Source organism: Panicum virgatum, chromosome 3N, assembly GCF_016808335.1.
Source record: "Panicum virgatum strain AP13 chromosome 3N, P.virgatum_v5, whole genome shotgun sequence".
NCBI lineage: Eukaryota > Viridiplantae > Streptophyta > Magnoliopsida > Poales > Poaceae > Panicum > Panicum virgatum.
The window spans coordinates 7,172,659-7,193,161 of NC_053147.1; the positions used below are offsets into that span (position 1 = coordinate 7,172,659).

Genomic DNA, 20,503 nt, shown 5'->3' on the forward strand with positions numbered 1-20,503 from the left:
GAATGGTTCGAAGAGGACATTGCACACGCAATTTCCTCCTCGCTCGTAGCAGTACTTCCATCATGCTCAGACCAGGGTTAACCATTTCGTTTTCGTTGCAAATCCCGGTGATTAGCGGAAACGAAATTTCGTTCCGAAATTTCGATAAATTTCGGCGAATTTCGGTGACTTTTGGCCGAAATTTTTTGAATTTTGAATTTTCAAACGAAATTTTCCGAAAAATACCGAAATTTTTTTCCCGGTAAGTAGCGAAAACGAAATTTTTCGCCGAATTTCGGCGAAATTTCGCCGAAATTTCAAACCCTGGCTCAGACTCCCCATAAATGCATAGCCAGTTTCTCATCCATCCAGCTGCTGCCCAGCACAATGGCTGCAACGCCACGACGATCCTCCTTCCATGGAGTTGCAGCTGCAGCCATGTGCCTCCTACTCTTCTTCCTAGCGCCAACCGTCGCGGCTTCCTCGCCGCCGCCTGCAGTCTCCGGTGCAAAGACGCCGCCGTCGCCGTCGCGGTCGCCGTCGTTCAACGGCAGCTGCATCGCGGCCGAGAGGGACGCGCTGCTATAACCTTACGGTTCAACCCCGTCACTTCGCCATTATAACCTTACGGTTCTGGAGGAACTTGACCTCAGTGTAAACAATTTTAACAGCCCCGCTGCACCCAATTGGTACTGGGATGTAACTAGCCTCAAGGTTCTAGACATAGAAGGGTGTGCATTGTCAGGGCCCTTTCCTGATGAGAGTTGGGAAACCTGACCATGTTGGAGACCCTTTACACGGGATGGAATAACATGGAGGGGATGATACCAGCAACACTGAAAAACCTGTGCAGTTTACAGAGTGTATATCTCGCCGGCAACATCATTGGTGGTGATGTAACAAATCTAATAGAGAGGTTACCAAACTGTTCCCGGAATAGTTTGCAAGAGTTAATTTTGTCTGCGACCAACATCACTGGCACAACATTAAAATCGGTACTCAACCTCACTGCCTTAAGCATACTTTATCTTCAGGAAAATCATTTGAGTGGTTCTGTGCCTGTGGAGATAGGAACACTAAAATATTTGACTTATCTGCATTTTGGCGGTAACAGCTTGAGTGGTGTGATATCAGAAGCTCACTTCTCTGGCTTAACAAATTTGGAGTCCATCGACTTTTCTCATACTTATCTTCAAGTCATGGTCGATTCGGATTGGGTACCTCCATTCGACTTAGGGCGTATCTTTCATCTTGTCATTTGGGTCCCCAGATTCCTAATTGGCTTCGATGGCAGAAGAGCATTTCTATGCTTCAGATGTCGGATGCTGTGGGACCGAAACTGGCGACCAGAGGGGGTGAATGGGAGCCGATCAAAATTTCTTCCGAAATTCAAACCGTCGGCCTATATCCCGAAAATCACACAAGCCCTCAAGCGTTCTAGCCAAAGTTTGGAATAGCTATGGACAAGCTAAACTAACACAAAAGGCCTCAAACGAGCGAGCGAAACCACGAAGCAAATCGGAAGCAAATCGGGAAAACCGCAGAACTGATCTGCCTGGACCGGTCTGACCGGTGCGCTGGACCGGTCTAACCGGTCGTGCCTACCGGTCTGACCGGTAGCACCCAGAAAACCCCCGAGAAATTGGATTCAAACGTTGAATCCCGAGCAAACGACCACGGAAACCGATGAAGCTTGGGGGATTGCTTCGCCCCTACCCCGTGAACATATCCCCAAAAGATCTCGTCCTAAAGATCAACGATTCTTGAGAATTCGATGGGAGATCAAAAGGGTTGGGGTTTTCTCTAAAACTCAAGAACTCGAATTCGAAAGAGCTCGTGATTCCAGAGGGTGTAGGACAGGGCTAGATGCACGGGAATCACAGCTAAGAACTCGTAGCCTCCTCTCAATCAAGTGTGCCAAAAAGAAATCGAAAATCCATTGCACAAGGCATAAAACCAGGGGATTGAATCGAATCAAAAGCCCAGAGGGCACGAGGAGGATAGGGCCTCCTTTCCCAATCAAATCCCTTACAAGGTTTCAATAATCCATGGACAAAATCAACTCAAACCAGAGGAACAGAGGGAGGGAGACGCAGGGGCGGCGGCCTGGAGAAACAGAGAGTCCACGAACAGATTACAAAAGCCGCAATTCATCTAACACAAGTGAATGGGGTATTTATACCCGCGGGACCGGTCAGACCGGTACGCTGGACCGGTCAGACCGGTTGGTTAGACCGGTCAGACCAGTGCCAGGGACCGGTCAGACCGGTTGGCCTGCAGCACCCCTGTACAACGATCTCATCCGACGGCCGAGGTTCTTTCTTCGAAACGAAGTCTTCTCCGCGATGCCGCCGTCTTGATGAAGATCCAGTCCGCGGTTTTGGAGGGTCCGCGAAACCCGGGTAGGTGGCCGGTTTTGAGTAAACCGCCAAAACCTCACGCGCGGGAAGATTCCCGCCTCCGCGCCGTGGCCCTAGACGCCGTTCCCGCCTCGGCCTTCTGACGGCCCTAGACGCCGCCCGACGCCCGTCACCTCCTCGCCTGCAGCAAGGCCCTAGACGCCGTCGATGCCCGTCGTCTCCGTCAGTCCCGAGACCGACGCCCGTGCCTCCACGACTTGGCGTCTTCAACCGCCGTCCGCCTCCTTGGTTTTGTGGCGCAAACCAAGAAACCCGCCTTCCGTCGCCGCTTGCACTCTTGATCCAGGAGTGGACGCCACAGCTGCCGCCCGGTCCGAGCTCCGGTCCCGGCTGCCCTTCACCGCCGTCCACCGCACGGTCCATTGGCCACAGCACCTCCACGGCAGCTCCCCGTCGACACTCGACGCCCGTGTACCTGCAATCTAAAGACCAAGCGCACGATCACACCGCACGGTTGACAATTCACTCATCACAAGCAGAATAGAGTACTCAACATTCCTCAGATGTAGGTCTCATCGGTAGGATCCCATATAGGTTTTGGACTACATTTTCAAATGCCATACATTTGGAACTCTCTTATAACCAGATTAGCGGTGAGTTACCACTTAGTTTGGAGTTCATGTCAGTAGAAGAGCTTTTTCTCCAGTCAAATCATTTAATTGGTTCAATACCAGAGTTGCCAAGAAGCATTGTGCTATTAGACATCTCCAAAAATTCTTTAAGCGGACATCTGCCATCAAATTTTGGAGCTCCATATTTACAGGTTGCAGTTCTCTTTTCCAACCGTATAACTGGAATCATTCCATACTCGATTTGTCAATCGCCTCACCTGCGGGTTTTAGATCTTTCGAACAACCTTCTAACAAGGGGATTACCTGATTGTGGCAAGAAGTGCTGAAACAAAGGAACCCATATAGCAACAACTCATCAAGGATCAACTATGCAAATTCTTACAGTTTGGAAATTCTTACTCTCCTAAGCAACAATAGCCTTTCAGGTGGATTTCCTTTATTCTTGAAACAATGCCAAAATCTTCTATTCCTCGATCTAACTCAAAACAGGTTCAGTGGGAATTTACCTACATGTATAAGTGAGGACATGAAAAGATTGGTAATGTTACGGTTAATGTCTAACAAGTTTTCTGGTCATATTCCGATTGAAATAACATGCCTTTTTTCTCTTCGTATCCTTGATCTTGCAAATAACACTTTTTCTGGGGTTATGCCACCATCTCTTGAGAACTTGAAAGCTCTGACTACCACTGCTGTGGCAATAGATATATTAGATAATCCTTTCCAAGAAGAATTTCAGCAGCATGTGTATTTTTTCTCAGAATCTGGTCAGTCTAATAATGATAGCTTATCGTTGGTAATTAAAGGGCAAGTGCTTGAGTACAGACAGAATGCTATATATTTTATGAGCATTGATCTGTCTTGCAACAAGTTAGTCGGGCAAATCCCTGAAGAATTAGGTTCACTTCTTGGGCTGGTAAATCTGAATTTATCAACAAACTTGTTGTCTGGAAACATCCCGTATATGATTGGCAATCTGCGATCATTGGAGTCTCTTGACTTGTCCAACAACCAACTTTCTGGTGAAATTCCTCGGGGATTGTCAGATTTGACATCACTAAGCTATCTGAATTTGTCCTACAATAACCTATCAGGCATAATACCATCAGGACACCAACTTGACACTCTCAAGACAGACGATCCAGCTTCAATGTACATTGGCAATCCTGGTCTTTGTGGGCATCCACTTCCAAAGGCATGTCTTGAAGATCAGCCAGCACAAGCAGGTCCTGCCAGGTGGCATGAAGATGACAACACTCAAATGGATTTTAATTTTGGTTTAACTGTAGGATTCTTGGTTGGCCTTTGGATAATATTTTGTGGCCTTTTGTTCAAGAAGACTTGGAGATACGCCTATTTCAGCCTATTTGACAAACTATTCGACAAGGTACACGTCTTCATTGTAGTCACTTGGCAACAATGGTTCAGAAAACTAGGTACAAACTGAGCAAAAGCATTGCTAAGGCACATCTATGTTGTGCCGATTGGAATGGTACCTTTGACCGTGGAACTTTGGGTTTTCTGTAATGGATCGTTCACATCACCACGGTAAATGCGGCAATGTCAAAAGCTCTCAAGGTATAAAACTATAATAAATGTGTGGTATATTGTTGCACTGTAAACTGTAATGTAAGAGGTCGTTAATTGTAAAACAGCCTCCACAATTTGCCGTGTGATCTGCTTGTCATTTGGAATTTCCACAGTATATTGAAACTAATGCCCTCTGTTATCCAATATCCATTTGGCGATTCTGTTTTCACCTCTTACTTTGAGGTTCTGAGCATACTGCCGTCGTTGTCAACACGACAACACATATGGATTTTTTTCATGATTTTTCTTAATAAACTTCTGAACACTTTCTTTTTCGTGGACGATCCTACCGAAAGGAGGGTCCATTATGTGCATTTTTTTTTCGAACTCACTCATGTTAGTATGTTACCATGTGTATTCTCGGTTGAGCTTACTTCTCGTGTCGTTTTCAGTAAAAAGAAAAATTAAAGGACAAAGGTTTCTGATACAGAGGAAGTTTTAGCATCGCTAACTCACGAGGCATGCAGTGGCGACTGGCGAGGGTACTACTAGCTGTAGAGCAGTTAGCTTCGCTCACTCACGAGTCACGAGCTCGAGACAAGACAGATGACATGGCGTTACACGAGAGCCTACACACAGTAGCCAGTAGCTTGCACGCAGTGGGCACATTCTGGACCGTCCATTCTTGCACGGACCACACGGGGCGAGGAAGAAGGGGACGGCTCGTCGTCGTGTCCGCAAGCCCTTATCGATCAGGCGTAGGGGCACTGGCTAACTAACACGCAGGCCAGCCCAGCCGCACCGCGCCAAGGAAAAGGAGAGAAGAGAGGACCAATCCACGCCATGGTGGCGCGCGCGCCTCACGCGAGTAGATGAGCTGTGGTCGCCTGTTGTTGTTGAGCAAACAAGGGGGAAAGTCCTCTGTCCGTGGGGATTGCCATCGGTTTCGTGGCTTGGCAGCCACCGCCACCGCCCTCTCTCTTTCCCATTCTTTATCTTCTCCGAGGCGAGAGACGGAGAGAGTCCCAGTGCCCGTCTCACATTGTCACACAGCGGAGCTGCCAGGGTAGGAAGAGAAGAGAGAAGGCAGGCAGGATGCCCCACAGCCGCTTCTCGGGGTCGCTCCGCTCGCCCAAGATCGACGTCGTCATCGACATGGGGAACCCCTTCCTCAACCGGACCGTCGACGGCTTCCTCAAGATCGGCGCGGTCCGTTTCCCTTCCTCCTCTCTTTCCTGCCTGCGCATCACGAATTCGCAATGTACCTGCATGTCTCACATCTATCTATATATTCTAATCCAATCGATCCCTGATCTTGTGTTCGATCCTTGATCAGGTCGGCGCTTGCAAGGTGGCCGCCGAGGAGACCTTCGAGTGCCTCCATAGAGGTCCTCTTCTGTCTCTGCTTGCTTCCCCCCTTTTCTTTATTCATTGCCCTTCTTCCAGTTCAGTCATACTGTATTCTCCTTACTTTGTTTATTTTACTTTTACCTTTCATTTTTACAAAGAAAATGCATTATGTTTGAACAAAACTGGCAGTCTCTGTTCCATAGCCCAGGACCCTTGTTAGTTGGAAAAGTTTTGATTTTTGGTGGCACACACGTCGGAGATCGATGCTATGTTGCCCCCGGAAACATTTGGTCATTATAACAACACTTAATGGAAAATTGCCTCTGCAATTAACTGCTGATACTGAAACAGTGGAGCAGATACAACTCCATACTGTAATTTGTATGGCCTGCATTTGGCATTCAGTATTATACTGAATTTTCTGCACGTTTCTGCAGTCTGTATTTGGCACTCTGTATTATACTGAATTTTCTGCACATTTGTGCAGCCTGCATTCGGCATTCTGTCTTGATTAAATGACTGAAATGACAAGAAAATTCTGATGTTGTTCCTGAATGTGCCATTAGTTCTGAACATAGGGCCTGAGCCAGTGCAAAACGGTGTTACCACAACGGATCTTAATTGATGCACTCACTCTAGCTATAGGCCACCTTGTACACTTCTCTTATTTCTTGTTGTCTCTTCCTTATATTGCCATTTGTTATTTGCTTGAGTACTTGTTAACTCTCCTCCTTTTAATTAAATACTTGGTTGCAGGCTTTAAGTTTGCCCTATGATATTTTAGATTAATTCTAGTATGTATTCCTGTTGTGGCTGAAAAGATTATGGGACCCTTGCACTCTTTGTTGCTATATTTCACTGTCAAACAGGAGAAGTTGGTACAGTGTACCCTTCTATTTGCACACATAATAACAAAATTTCTTTTCTTTCTTTGCAGGGGATGTTTCAAAGCACAAGCTTGAGCATGCAGTAAGTATTTTCATGGCATTGATTTCCCTATTTCTGAACTATTCTAGCTTCATGCCCTTTTGACACCTGGAGAACACAATGTTCCTAGGCCTTGCCAGTTAGAGGATTCTACACTAACTTTCAAAATGTTTTTAATTAGGATGCTCTTACATTATGGATAATGATTACTTGATATTCCAAAAATACATGTAATTTATTTTTTTTAAAATTCATGTAATGAGTACTGCAGATCTCTATCTATAGTCTCAATTCAGTACATTGTCATTTGCGGCTCCTCATGGTAGAAATGTATAATCAAATGCTTGTGGGTCTGTTGGTTTATTTCTTTGAAGAGTAAGTTCCTGTTTGCATTACACTAATACACTTTTCTCTTTTCTCTTCTGAATATCTATGCAGCTAAAGAAAATGTGCAAGGAGGGTGCTTACTGGGGTAATTAATTGACCAGCTTTTACACTTTTTTTTTATAACAGAGTTTTTATTGCAAACTCATATAAATGCATTGGCTTCTTTCCTGTCTTCTTTTACACTTTGGCTAATTCAGATGTTTGTTTGTCTAATACGCAGGTACTGTTGCTGGAGTTTATGTGGGCATGGTGTATGGAGTGGAAAGGGTCCGTGGTCGTAGTGACTGGGTAAGAATTAACTGAAATATGAATCTTTCAGTTTTATTGTTGTTAATTGAACATTGTGTCAAGGAACTTTTATGTGCCTTCCTATTGGGGAAAAAGTTACTTGCCCACTTGAAAGGTAGAGCTTACTGCAGATAAGATTTTTCGGTGAATGGTACAAGTGAAAGTTAAGGTGCTATACGGCACTGGTACCTTATATATCAAGATTTTTGCAACACTTGTTCTCCCCCTCTTTGTCCAAAGATCAGATAATTGTCATGTTAATTTTGTTTGTTAGAAATCTAACTGATGTGAATGTAGAACATGATAGGTCCTTTTTTTCATTTTATCTTGAACAGTAAGGATATCCCAAGCTTCAGTTATGGAAAGTTCAGAACCATTGAGCACAGTATGACAACAATTTATAATCTCCTCACCAAAAATAACTGTAGAATCTGCCTGGTTCATTCCATGCAAGCTTTTAGTCATCTTTTGGTGTTCATTAATCCTTTTGTGTTCTGCTTACCTGCAGAAGAATGCAATGATAGGAGGCGCATTATCTGGTGCCCTAATCTCTGGTGCCAGCAACAACCACAAAGACAAAATCATCAAGGACGCCATCACTGCCGGCGCAGTTGCAACAGCTGTTGAGTTCATCAACTACCTTACCTAGTTATGCAACTGCATTTGCAGTGCCATTGTCGTACAATAACAACAAGAACTTCTTCAGTGAAGCCATGTCCGGTTCAATAAACCAGCATCTTCAGTCTTGGTTGCTCCTCACCCGCTTTTGCTTTGTGCGGATGTCCTTATCAACCGTTTTTCGTTATCGTTGAGGCTTGCAGTCATCGCTGTGATTCTGTGATGACTTATTTGATTTAAGGAAAAATATATATGCAAGTTGCAGCAACAGGGGAGAAAGAACCTTTGCCCTGATTCCATTACTGCTGCTATTCATCACCAGCAAGTGTCTGAACTTTCCTTCAATGTTGACGTTCCTACTGGTGCGTTCAGTGAGAAACGAGAGTACTCTATCCTGCCTGTGATGAGTGAATTGTCAACCGTGCGGTGTGATCGTGCGCTTGGTCTTTGGTTGCAGGAACACGGGCGTCGAGTGTCGACGGTGAGCTGCCGTGGAGGAGCTCAGGCCGGGCGGCAACTGTGGCGTCCACTCCTGGATCGAGGGCGCAAACGGCGACTGAAGGCGGGTTTCTTGGTTTGCGCCACAAAACCAAGGAGGCGGACAGCGGTTGAAGATGTCAAGTCGTGGAGGCACGGGCGTCGGTCTCGGGACTGACGGAGGCGACGGGCGTCGACGGCGTCTAGGGCCTCGCCGCGGGCGAGGAGGTGACGGGCGTCGAGCGGCGTCTAGGGCCGTCAGAAGGACAAGGCGGGAACGGCGTCTAGGGTCACGACGTGGAGGCGGGAATCTTCTTGCGCGTGGAGTTTTGGCGGTTTTCTCAAAACCGGCCACCTACCCGGGTTTCACGGACTCCCCAAAATCGCGAACGGGACCTTCATCTACATGGCGGCATCGCGGAGGAGACTTCGACTTGAAGAAAGAACCACGGCCGTCGGATGAGTCCAATATATCTTTTCCAGTTTTGCCCCTAAGGGCTTTCTAGTGTCTAATTAAGTCTAGGGGTAGTTTGGTCTAGAGTTAGTGGGTTAAATACCCTCTCTCCTTCTCTCTCTTTCTTCTGCGCCTGGACACAACACACGCCATCACCTCTCTCTGCCTGGCGCCGCCCATCTCTTTCCTGGTCTCCTCTCAGTTCTTTCTTCCTCTCCTCTCTAGGATTTAGAGGTATGGATTCTTGAGACTTGTGTACTGAGATCTTGTGGGAAAGGAGGGTCATCCCTCCTTGTGCCCTCCGGGGAGTTGAATTGGTTTCAATCTCATACGATTTGTGCTTTGTTTTGAATGAATTCGATTTTCCTTCGTCGATCCATGAAGTACGAGATTGGAGTGGTTCTTTGAGCTCTTTGATGTGACTCTAATCCCCTTTGCCTAGTGCTCAACCTCTAGGAATCACGAGCTCGTTCAGTTTGAAGCTCTTGAGCTTTTTACGTTTCTAGAGAAAACCTCATTTTCGTTTTGATTCTCTTCGATTCCTCTTAATCCGTGAGGAATTTTGTGGAGATCTTTTGGGGATGTGTTCTTGAAGTCATCATCTTCATCTCCCCAAAATCTGAGCCGCTTTGGAATCGATTTGATCCTCCAATCATCGAGATTTCCAAAGGTTGCGGGCTGAAAGGAGTTTCTGGGCTCTGCTTATCTTAGCACCGGATGAACCGACGCCTTGAAGTTGCAAGCGTCGGATCAACCGGTGAGTAGGTTGTTCTGTGTTAGGGTTTTGGCTTTTATGCTCGTTGCACCGGCGCTTAGAAAGTATTGAGCGTCGGATCAACCGGTGTCAAGTGATCTTGCCCTTGCAGTTCTGCCACCTCTCTGGACAACTACACCGGCGCTTCTTCATTGCACCGGTGCATATACGTCGGTTAAACCGGTGCTTGCCGGTGTATGCGTCGGTTCAACTGATGCCTGGTTTTCTGTCCGGGTGGTCTCTCGGGTGAACTGCACCGGTGTTTCTCCAATTGCACCGGTGCTGGTAACATCGGATCAACCGGTGTTAGCTTTTTTCTACTGTAGGCTCTGCGCATCGGTTAAATCGACGAAGAGCCCTTTGTGCTCGTCGGTTCAACCGGTGTGTATACCGTGCGTTGATTCTTGCGCTGATTTTCGGGTTTGCTTCCGCATTGGTTTTCGTTTGTTTCTAGGGCTTTCTTGTGTTGGTGTAGCTCCTCCATAGCTACTCCACGCTGTACCTAGAACTCTAGAGTTGGGCGTGAACTCTCATTCACCCCCCCTCTGGTCGCCCTTTCGATCCCTCAATTGGTATCAGAGCTTGGTTGAGGTTTTCAGTATCTTAACCGGTTCGAAAACCACTTGGCGACCATGGCGAGTCTTGGGAAGATCCTGGTGTTTTTCAGCGAGGACTATGCCTACTGAAAGGTTCGCATGAGAGCCTTCTTGCAGAGCATGGGAGCCGAGGTCTGGGATATTACCAGAAACCAGGCTTACGAGGTGCTTGCCGTTCGGACCACACCTCTTCAGGTGTCCGAGCACAAGGCTAACGCCAAGGCTGTCAATGTTTTGTTCGCTGGCGTTTCTCGTGCGGAGTTCTCACGCGTCCAGGGTTTTCAGGAAGCCCACAAAGTTTGGACGTGCCTTGAGAACTACCACGAGGGTACACCTCAGGTGAAGGCCAGACTGTTCGAGACTCACCGGCGTGAATACGAGAACTTCACACAGGGGCCGGGTGAGAGCATTGGCGATATGTTCAGTCGGTTTCAATCGATTGTGAACAAAGTCAATGCGAACAGATCTGCTGATGCCCTTGAGTACACAGAGCATGAGAAGGCTCTGAAGTTGCTCTACGCACTTGACCGCTCTGTGTGGGATCTCAAAGTGAACACGATCATTGAGTCTGCTGGCTATGAGACTCTGACCGTGAATGAGCTTTTCAGCAAGCTCAAGGCCACGGAGGTGGATAACCAGACACGAGCCAAGCTCAATGGTGCCCCTCCTTCCAAGAGCATCGCTCTTGTGACTGGCCCAGGTGGATCGAGCTCTAACGTTAACTCTGCTCTTGGCTTTTCTCTTGCCTCTTTGCCTTCTGTTACAAATGAGCAGCTGGAGACGCTGGGCGACGACGACTTGTGCCTCCTCATCAGCAAGTTCCAGTGCGTCTACCACAACAGGCAGAGGAAGAAGAACCCCGGGGTGCTACAACTGCAGTGATTTGAACCACTTCATCGCCGATTGCCCCAAGAAGTCCGGCGGTGGCCAGAACAACCACTTCGACTACTACCACCACCGCGACAGCGACGAGGAAGGCTCCAACAAGGAGCGTCGGTACCACAAGCACCGCAGTCGTGACCGGGGAGGATGCTTCGACAAGGAGTCGCTCAAGAAGCGCTTCTAGTTCAAGGCCAAGAAGCGCTTCCAGTTCAAGGTCAAGAAACGGGAGAAGGCCTTCCTAGTGCAGCTCAGCGACCTCGACAAGAGCTCCGACACCGACCGGTCTTCTTCACCGACCTCCGACGACGACGACAAGAAGAAGAAGAAGCGGGACAAGGAAGCCACCGGCTTCATCGGCCTGTGCTTGGCAGCCGGTCGGCGCAAGGGTTTCTGCACCATGGCGGGCGAAGCCGATGGTGCTCGTGCGTCTTTGGGTGGACATGCTACACCGACGCACGTTGAGTCTTCTCCTGGATTCAAGAGTGATTCAGAGGTAAACTCCACGTTCGACCTGCTAGATACAGAGGTTAGGGAGTTGTACGCCGCTCTCGACAACCAGAAAAGGCTGCTTAAGGAAGCAGCTAGAGAGCGTAAAAAGCTTAGGGCTGAGCTGGCTTGTGCTAGGGAGAAATCTGGTGAGGATGAGTGTGCTGGCTGCATATCTCACATGAATGATCTTGTTGCTCTCCGTGCCAAGCATGATGAGAACGTCGCGAACCTAGATGTTGCTAAGACTTCGCTTTCTGACGTGTCTCACGAGCTAGCCAAGGCCAAGCATGAACTTGAACTTGTCAAGGACGCTCCCATTATTAGTGATGTGCTGGAATGTGATGAGTGTCCTGTCTTTAAAGCTGATCTAGCCTCTTTACGGTCAAAGTTTGCTACTGTTGTGTGCGAGCTAGAGGAGATGAAGTCTAGGCCAGTTTTGCTTGGTGCTTGTATGCTTTGTCCCACGCTAAGGTCGGAACTAGATGAGAAGAACGCCTTGGTTAAGTCTTCAGGGAAGACTAAGGTCGTGGAGTCTAGCCCACCTATTGACTGCTCTGTTTACCCTGATTTGATCTCTGATTTGGATAATCTTGCGGTAGAGAAAGCCAACTTGGAGAATGAGAATACCTATCTTAGGGCGATTCTTAGTTGGGTTTCTGCTAGTGAGCCGTAGTTGGACATGATGATTAAGCAGTTCAAGCGTGGTGATGGTTTTGGGGTCGGTTACACCTACACGAAGTCAAACTTTGACAGGTTGTATGGTTAGATCGGCAAGGCTGCTGGAGTTCAGAGTGCTCAAAACACTGCTAGTTCGAGCACGCAGCCTTCGCTTGTTGACCCCGTGGATGGTGTGCTGAAAGAACCACAAAAAGCACCTCCACAGAAGCAGGTTTGGGTTCCAAAGCCCAATGAGCTGAGAAATCCCCTCGACACGCTCCCTGCTGCCGCAGCTCAGGTTGCCCAGAAGAAGAGGGCTGCTCCTCCCCATCCGCAGACTAGGCCTCCACCTCCCAAGAGAGAGGTGAGGTACCACTGCGAGTTCTGTGACAGAGAAGGTCACCTGGAGGAGTTTTGCTTCAGGAGGAAGCGGGCTATGAGGCGTGAGCAGGAGAGATGGAACTCGGACATGTACTCTGCTCGGGTGCATGGTCCTCCTCGGCGTGATGGTAGGCAAGTTTCTAGGGCGCGCCGTGTAGGTGGAGGTCAGGGAGACGGTGGTGGTTACCGTGCTCCAGCGGGTGGTCGTTTTGCCAGTTGTGCTCCTGGTCGTTTTTAGTACGGCTATGGACCACGGGACCGAGGCTTTGGAGGAGGTTTCAAGGCACCACGTTTTTCTCGCGGTGGTGTTAGTCAGACACGCGGTAGACGGGACAGGGGATACGCTTTGCCTGGTTTTGCTAACCCTTTTGTAGAGCAAATGGCTCGACACTGGTTTGCTTCTCACTTTGCTAACCCCAGTGTTGAGATATTTGCTCACCCTTTGTCTCACTACTGATGTGCAGGTTGGAGGCTTGGAGAACAGGTGGATCATGGACTCCGGTTGTTCGCGCCACATGACCGGAAATAGCAAATGGTTCTCCAGCCTCACCCCGATGCGCTCAAAGGAGTACATTGTGTTCGGGGATAATAGAAGAGGAAAGGTACGTGGACTTGGCGCTGTTCGAGTTTCTGATCACTTTACCCTGAGAGAAGTTGCTTTGGTTTCGAATCTTGGCTTTAATTTGCTCTCTGTTTCGCAACTTCTTGATGAGGGGTTTGAGGTTCTTTTCAAGGAGGGTTGTTCGCGTGTTTTGGATTCCAGAGGAGATTTGGTTTTCCAGATTACACCTCGCGATCGGGTTTTCTTGGTTGACTTTTCTAGAACTCCTCTTGGCCCTTCTCGTTGCTTGTTGGCTGGTCCTTCTTCCGATTTGTGGAAGTGGCATAGGAGACTTGGACATTTGAGTTTCGATTTGTTGTCGAGACTTAGCTCACTTGGCCTAATCCGAGGATTGCCCAAATTGAAGTTTGAAAAGGACTTTGTTTGCCATCCGTGCCGCCACAGGAAGATGATTGCCGCTTCTCATCAGCCTGTTAATCAGGTGATGACCGCTCACCCTAGAGAGTTGCTACACATGGACACAGTTGGTCCTTCTAGGGTGATGTCTGTTGGTGGGAAGTGGTATGTTCTTGTGATTGTGGACGACTTCTCTCGCTATTCTTCGGTCTTTTTCATGAGAATCAAGGATGAGGCTTTCGAGTTTGTTCAAGACTTGATCTTGAGGTTGAAAAACGAGTTACCCCAGGACATGCGAGCGATTCGCAATGATAAAGGCACATAATTCAAAAATGCTCATTTTGATGCCTTTTGCAGTGATCAAGGGCTTGAACACCAGTATTCTTCTCCCTACACTCCACAGCAGAATGGAGTTGTAGAGCGGAAGAATCGGACGCTGGTTGAAATGGCGAGGACGATGCTCGATGAGCATAGGACTCCTCGCAAATACTGGGCTGAGGCGGTCAATACCACTTGTTATGTGTCCAACCGCATTTTCTTACGTGCCTTCATGCACAAGACTTCTTATGAGTTGCGATTTGGACGCCAGCCCCGTGTTGACCATCTCAGAGTTTTCGGTTGCCGGTGTTTTGTGCTGAAAGATGGATATCTTAATAAGTTTGAGTCTCGCTCGTCTGACGGTATTTTTCTCGGTTATGCTTCTCACTCCAGAGCTTACCGTGTGCTGATTATAGATACTAATATCGTCAGAGAGACTTGTGAAGTCACTTTCGACGAGACTGCACCGTGCAATTCTTCTATCTTTGAAGTTGCAGGAGATAATGAGCTCGGCACCTCCATCTTTGAAAATGAGAAGGAAGAAGCTGCGAGGGCGACGCTGAGGCTACCACGCGTGTTGTGGACCCAGCCGTCTCTGCCACGAGCTCGGACGATGACGACAGCCCCGACCCGACTACGTCTACTTCCCGGGGGCCGATCGAGCAGGTGACTCAGGCTTCACCAGTTGCATCTGAGGAGACACCAGATTTGGTTGAGGAGGAGGCAAATTCGACGCAGGAAGCACCTCGACACATTCAACGTCGTCATCCACCTCAACAGATGCTAGGTGATCTCAACGAGCGAGTCACCAGGTCCAAGGTAACAAATATCGCTGGCTTTGCTCATTCAGTATTTGTTGCCTCTTTTGAGCCCAAGGATATTGGACACGTCTCTTTCTGATTCTAATTGGGTCAATGCCATGCATGATGAACTTGAAAATTTTGAAAGAAACCAAGTTTGGGTTTTAGTCGAGCCTCCACCTGCTTGTAATTCCATCGGAACGAAGTGAGTTTTCAAAAACAAGCAAGGTGAGGATGGGTTGGTTGTTCGAAACAAGGATAGTCTTGTTGCACTGGGGTTTTGCCAAAAAGAGGGTATTGATTTTGAGGAGACTTTTGCCCCTGTTGCTCGTTTGGAAGCTATTCGAATCTTTCTTGCATTTGCTACTTCCAAGGGTTTTAAAGTTTTCCATATAGACGTTAAATCTGCCTTCTTAAATAGTTTTATCGAAGAAGAGGTTTATGTGAAACAACCCCCTGGTTTCGAAAATCCCAAGTTTCCAAACCGTGTTTATAAACTTCAGAAAACTCTTTACGGTTTGAAACAGGCGCCTAGAGCTTGGTATGATAGACTGAAAACTTTTTTGCTAGCTTAGGGCTTTAAAATGGGATGTGTGGATAAAACCTTGTTCCTCATGCGGTCTGGCACTGATTTTCTGTTAGTTCAGATATACGTGGATGATATTATCTTTGGTGGCTCTTCTCTCCAAGTTTTCTGAGCAGATGTCCAGGGAGTTCGAGATGAGCATGATGGGTGAGCTGCAGTTCTTCCTCGGGCTGCGGATCAAGCAAACTTCCCAGGGCACGTTCGTCCATCAAGCCAAGTACACCAGGGACTTGCTGCAGAAGTTCGACATGAGTGACTTGCCTCCTCAGCCGACTCCGATCAACACATCGACGGCACTTGATGAGGACTTGGATGGCGAGGCGGTGGACCAGAAGGAGTACAGGAGCATGATCGGCTCCCTCCTGTACCTGACGGCGACGCGGCCGGACATTCAGTTCGGTGTCTGCCTCTGTGCGCGGTATCAGGCTTCTCCGCGCACCTCCCACAGACAGGTGTTGAAACGCATCTTCAGGTATCTGAAATTCACCCCTGATGGTCTTTGGTACTCTGCGGATTCTTCTCTGGTTTTGGTGGGTTTTTCTGATGCCGATTTCGGTGGGTGTCGGTTGGATCGCAAGTCGACTTCCGGCACCTGTCAATTTATCGGTACATCTTTGGTGGCTTGGTCCTCTCGCAAGCAGGCTAGCGCAGCGCTTTCTTCCACAGAAGCTGAGTACGTTGCCGCTGCTAGCTGCTGCTCCCAGATATTTTGTATAAAACAAACCTTGCAGGATTATGGTTTGAGTTTCGGTAGGGTTCCCATCTTTGTAGACAACATTTCAGCCATTAGCATTGCAAAGAACCCTGTCCTACACTCCAGAACCAAACACATAGATATCAGATTCCATTTCCTGCGAGATAACCATGAGAGAGGACACATAGACTTGATCAATGTCCCTTCAGAGAGGCAAACCGCAGATATCCTCACCAAACCGCTAGAGCAGGACACCTTTGCTCGCTTGCGAGGAGAGCTTGGGGTTTGTTACCCATTTTGATCGCTAACTTTTTTTTGTTAGCTTTGCAGGTTTTATTTGCTTCTCTTCGTTTTCTAGGTTTGGTAGTTGCATTGTGCATATGCATTGTACATATTTGCATTTTGCATTGCCTCACTTGCACTAGCATTCTTGTATACATTGCTATGATCTTCTAGTGTCTGCTAGTGTGAGTTGATAAATTTGATCATGTATAGCTTGCTCCACTGTGTATATGACATCATCTGAGTTAAGCTATTTTGATTTGAAAATCTGAAAACATGATCACCCTCTCTTGGCTACTAGCATATTAGGGCGTGTTGATATGCTTTGCTATCTAATTCATGCTAGTGTAGCCTTTCGTTCAGCAATTCATACTTGAAATGACCTAAATTTGATGAAATTGCTTAAACTGTTCTTGAAATGGACTGAAAAGATCCAGGTGGGATTGCTTGTCGCACTGATCGAGTTTTCGGGACGGCTCACTTTGCACTTGTGAGAACCCGGGCAAGGCTGTGCATGACTGAAACGAGTATCTTAAGCTTCTGATTGTCTTTGGCATAGGCTTGGCCTCGTTGCTAAGTAAAGCATGACAAGCTTTCAACCCCTGGCATTAAGAATTGCTTGATATAATTTGATTGAAAAATGAATGTTTGCAACATGCTTTGGCTGGTTTGGCTCACCTGTATGAGTATGATTAGCACTGCTTTCCTTTTCCTACTTGTTAGTGCTAGATCATGGGTGATGCTTTTATTTCTCCTAAACTGAACTTGCCTAGCTCTAGACTGATTTGATATACCCTGTTAAGTTCGATGCAGGTCTTGTTTATAGATGCACACGTGCTTGTGACTAGATGTTGCTCATATCTTTGTATCCCTGAATGCTTTCACTTACACCTCCTGCATTGCATTCATTGCATAGCTTCTGTTCAGGGGAAGTCTCAGCATCAGGGGGGAACTTTAGGTTTGTTTAGGCTTGATGTCTGCATGTGCCAACAAGGGGGAGAATTTTTGGGAGAAGTGATCGAACAAGGGGGAGACTTATTTGATTTTTGAAAAACTTGTTGTGCACAGGGTTTTGAGAGTGCATCATTTTGGAAGAGTTGCACTTGTGAGAGGGAAAAACTTTGCTTGGAGAGTGTCTGCTTTATTTCTGGCTCCTGGGTTTTTCTCGCTTTCCCTCCACTTCCAGCATGACTGCGTCGAGCGTTACCTCTGTCTTTGAGGAGTCATGTTTTGGCTTTTGATCGATTGCGTCGAGCCATTGCCCTTGTTTTAGGGAATCGATCTGTGCTTGAGTTAGTGACTATTCTTGACTTTCTGAACTTTTTGTCACTTGCTTGAGTTCTTCGCTTTTTTACTTCTTTTTATCACTTCTCTGGTTACATGTGGTGTGTTGACAATGCACTCATCAAGGGGGGGATTGAGGAATGAGAGTACTCTATCCTGCCTGTGATGAGTGAATTGTCAACTGTGCAGTGTGATCGTGCGCTTGGTCTTTGGTTGCAGGAACACGGGCGTCGAGTGTCGACGGTGAGCTGCCGTGGAGGAGCTCAGGCCGGGCGGCAGCTGTGGCGTCCACTCCTGGATCGAGGGCGCAAGCGGCGACTGAAGGCGGGTTTCTTGGTTTGCGCCACAAAACTAAGGAGGCGGACGGCGGTCGAAGACGCCAAGTCGTAGAGGCACGGGCGTCGGTCTTGGGACTGACAGAGGCGACGGGCGTCGACGGCGTCTAGGGCCTCGCCGCGGGCGAGGAGGTGACGGGCGTCGAGCGGCGTCTAGGGCCGTCAGAAGGCCGAGGTGGTAACGGCGTCTAGGGTCACGGCGTGGAGGCGGGAATCTTCCCGCGCGTGGAGTTTTGGCGGTTTTCTCAAAACCGGCCACCTACCCGGGTTCTGCGGACTCCCCAAAATCGCGAACCGGACCTTCATCTACTTGGCGGCATCGCGGAGGAGACTTCGACTCGAAGAAAGAACAACGGCCGTCAGATGAGTCCAATGTATCTTTTCCAGTTTTGCCCTTAAGGGCTTTCTAGTGCCTAATTAAGTCTAGGGGTAGTTTGGTCTAGAGTTAGTGGGTTAAATACCCTCTCTCCTTCTCTCTCTTTCTTCTGCGCCTGGACACAACACATGCCATCACCTCTCTCTGCCTGGTGCCGCCCATCTCTTTCCTGGTCTCCTCTCAGTTCTTTCTTCCTCTCCACTCTAGGATTTAGAGGTATGGATTCTTGAGACTTGTGTACTGAGATCTTGTGGGAAAGGAGGCCCATCCCTCCTTGTGCCCTCCGAGGAGTTGAATTCGTTTCAATCTCATACGATTTGTGCTTTGTTTTGAATGAATTCGATTTTCCTTCGTCGATCCATGAAGTACGAGATTGGAGTGGTTCTTTGATCTCTTTGATGTGACTCTAATCCCCTTTGCCTAGTGCTCAACCTCTAGGAATCACGAGCTCGTTCAGTTTGAAGTTCTTGAGCTTTTTGCGTTTCTAGAGAAAACCCCGTTTTCGTTTCGATTCTCTTCGATTCCTCTTAATCCGTGAGGAATTTCGTGGAGATCTTTTGGGGATGTGTTATTGAAGTCATCATCTTAATCTCCCCAAAATCTGAGCCGCTTTGGAATCGATTTGATCCTCCAATCATCGAGATTTCCAAAGGTTGCGGGCTGAAAGGAGTTTCTGGGCTCTGCTTATCTTAGCACAGGATGAACCGACGCCTTGAAGTTGCAAACGTCGGATCAACCAGTGAGTAGGTTGTTCTGTGTTAGGGTTTTGGCTTTTTGGCTCGTTGCACCGGCGCTTAGAAAGTATTGAGCGTCGGATCAACCGGTGTCAAGTGATCTTGCCCTCGCAGTTCTGCCACCTCTCTGAACAACTACACCGGCGCTTCTTCATTGCACCGGTGCATATACGTCGGTTAAACCGGTGCTTGCTGGTGTATGCGTCGGTTCAACTGATGCCTAGTTTTCTGTCCGGGTGGTCTCTCGGGTGAACTGCACCGGTGTTTCTCCAATTGCACCGGTGCTGGTAATATCGGATCAACCGGTGTTAGCTTTTTTCTGCTGCAGGCTCTGCGCATCGGTTAAATCGACGAAGAGCCCTTTGTGCTCGTCGGTTCAACCGGTGTGTATACTGTGTGTTGATTCTTGCGCTGATTTTCGGGTTTGCTTCCGCATTGGTTTTCGTTTGTTTCTAAGGCTTTCTTGTGTTGGTGTAGCTCCTCCATAGCTACTCCACGCTGTACCTAGAACTCTAGGGTTGGGCGTGAACTTTGAGATTAAGCCGAAGTTTCGGATCGAGAGTAATTTTAATCAGCTCCCATTCACCCCCTCTGGTCGCCCTTTCGATCCATCGTTGAGTTGATCACTTGATCAGAATCTCAACTCTGAACATCATCCGTGCATTTCGTAGATTACTGTTGGGAGAAACATGATAGCACGAGAAACAGTGACCCTTTTTCCGGATTGATTAATCTTGAGCCACGGATTATTGGGTGATGGGTATATATTACGAGAAACTGAAACTGAACTGACGACGACGATCGCTTTGAGCTTCGTTTCAGAAGAACCGTGAGGTATGAGCCCGGAATATATTCAGCTGCTGCCGCTGGTGGCAATTTAATTCACTGTTCCAATATCTCATCTCCTTCCGTGATGCTCCAGCAACAATTCCTTCCCCCGAGAGGCATGTGGATCGAACCTGAAAGATTGAGAAGCGCTTTATCCTTGCGGTTACGGGGCTCATCCAGTCATCCGTCGCCGACTGTTGCGCGATGCCCCCCGACCGCAATAATTGGCGCACCGGGTAGTCACCCCACCCCCTGTTCTTCTGTGCTCTCTTCTCTTCTCGCCGTGCAAGTTACACGCCCGTGAGCCGTCGTTTTCGTCATCTGCATGAATGATTTTGCCTGCGCCCATCCGCAACTGCAATGCAGGCTCCCCATCATATCTCTAGGCGACGCAGCCAATATGGAGACGACTCGTGCACAGGTGCGGCGGTCATGTCGTCTCCCGATCACACGTGATTCTGATTCGGCGTGTTCGTTCCTCTGGAGAAGGCCTCAGGTTTTCCGTCCGAGCCTGCCTCTGAATTATTGGCCCTGTATTCTGCAGACC

At 48.0% G+C, this 20,503-nt stretch overlaps 1 protein-coding gene and 1 pseudogene across 1 annotated transcript; both read left to right on the top strand.

Moving 5' to 3' along the window:
* Positions 1-789: 789 nt before the first annotated feature.
* On the top strand, positions 790-4,664 carry LOC120667333 (annotated as a pseudogene).
* Positions 4,665-5,303: 639 nt separating this feature from the next.
* Positions 5,304-8,367, top strand: LOC120664019 (outer envelope pore protein 16, chloroplastic-like). Its single transcript, XM_039942979.1, has 6 exons — positions 5,304-5,710; positions 5,838-5,889; positions 6,789-6,820; positions 7,217-7,250; positions 7,386-7,453; positions 7,962-8,367. The coding sequence occupies exons 1-6, from the start codon at positions 5,597-5,599 to the stop codon at positions 8,100-8,102; spliced, it is 441 nt and encodes a 146-aa protein (XP_039798913.1). The 5' UTR covers positions 5,304-5,596; the 3' UTR covers positions 8,103-8,367.
* The last annotated feature ends 12,136 nt before the right edge of the window (positions 8,368-20,503 follow it).

Excerpts from the sequence above, each read along its gene's own strand:
- LOC120664019 (XM_039942979.1), top strand. The coding sequence starts at position 5,597 with ATGCCCCACAGCCGCTTCTCGGGGTCGCTCCGCTCGCCCAAGATCGAC. Across the intron at positions 5,711-5,837 it reads GCTTCCTCAAGATCGGCGCG|GTCGGCGCTTGCAAGGTGGC; the intron begins GTCCGTTTCCCT and ends ATCCTTGATCAG. Across the intron at positions 7,454-7,961 it reads TCCGTGGTCGTAGTGACTGG|AAGAATGCAATGATAGGAGG; the intron begins GTAAGAATTAAC and ends GCTTACCTGCAG.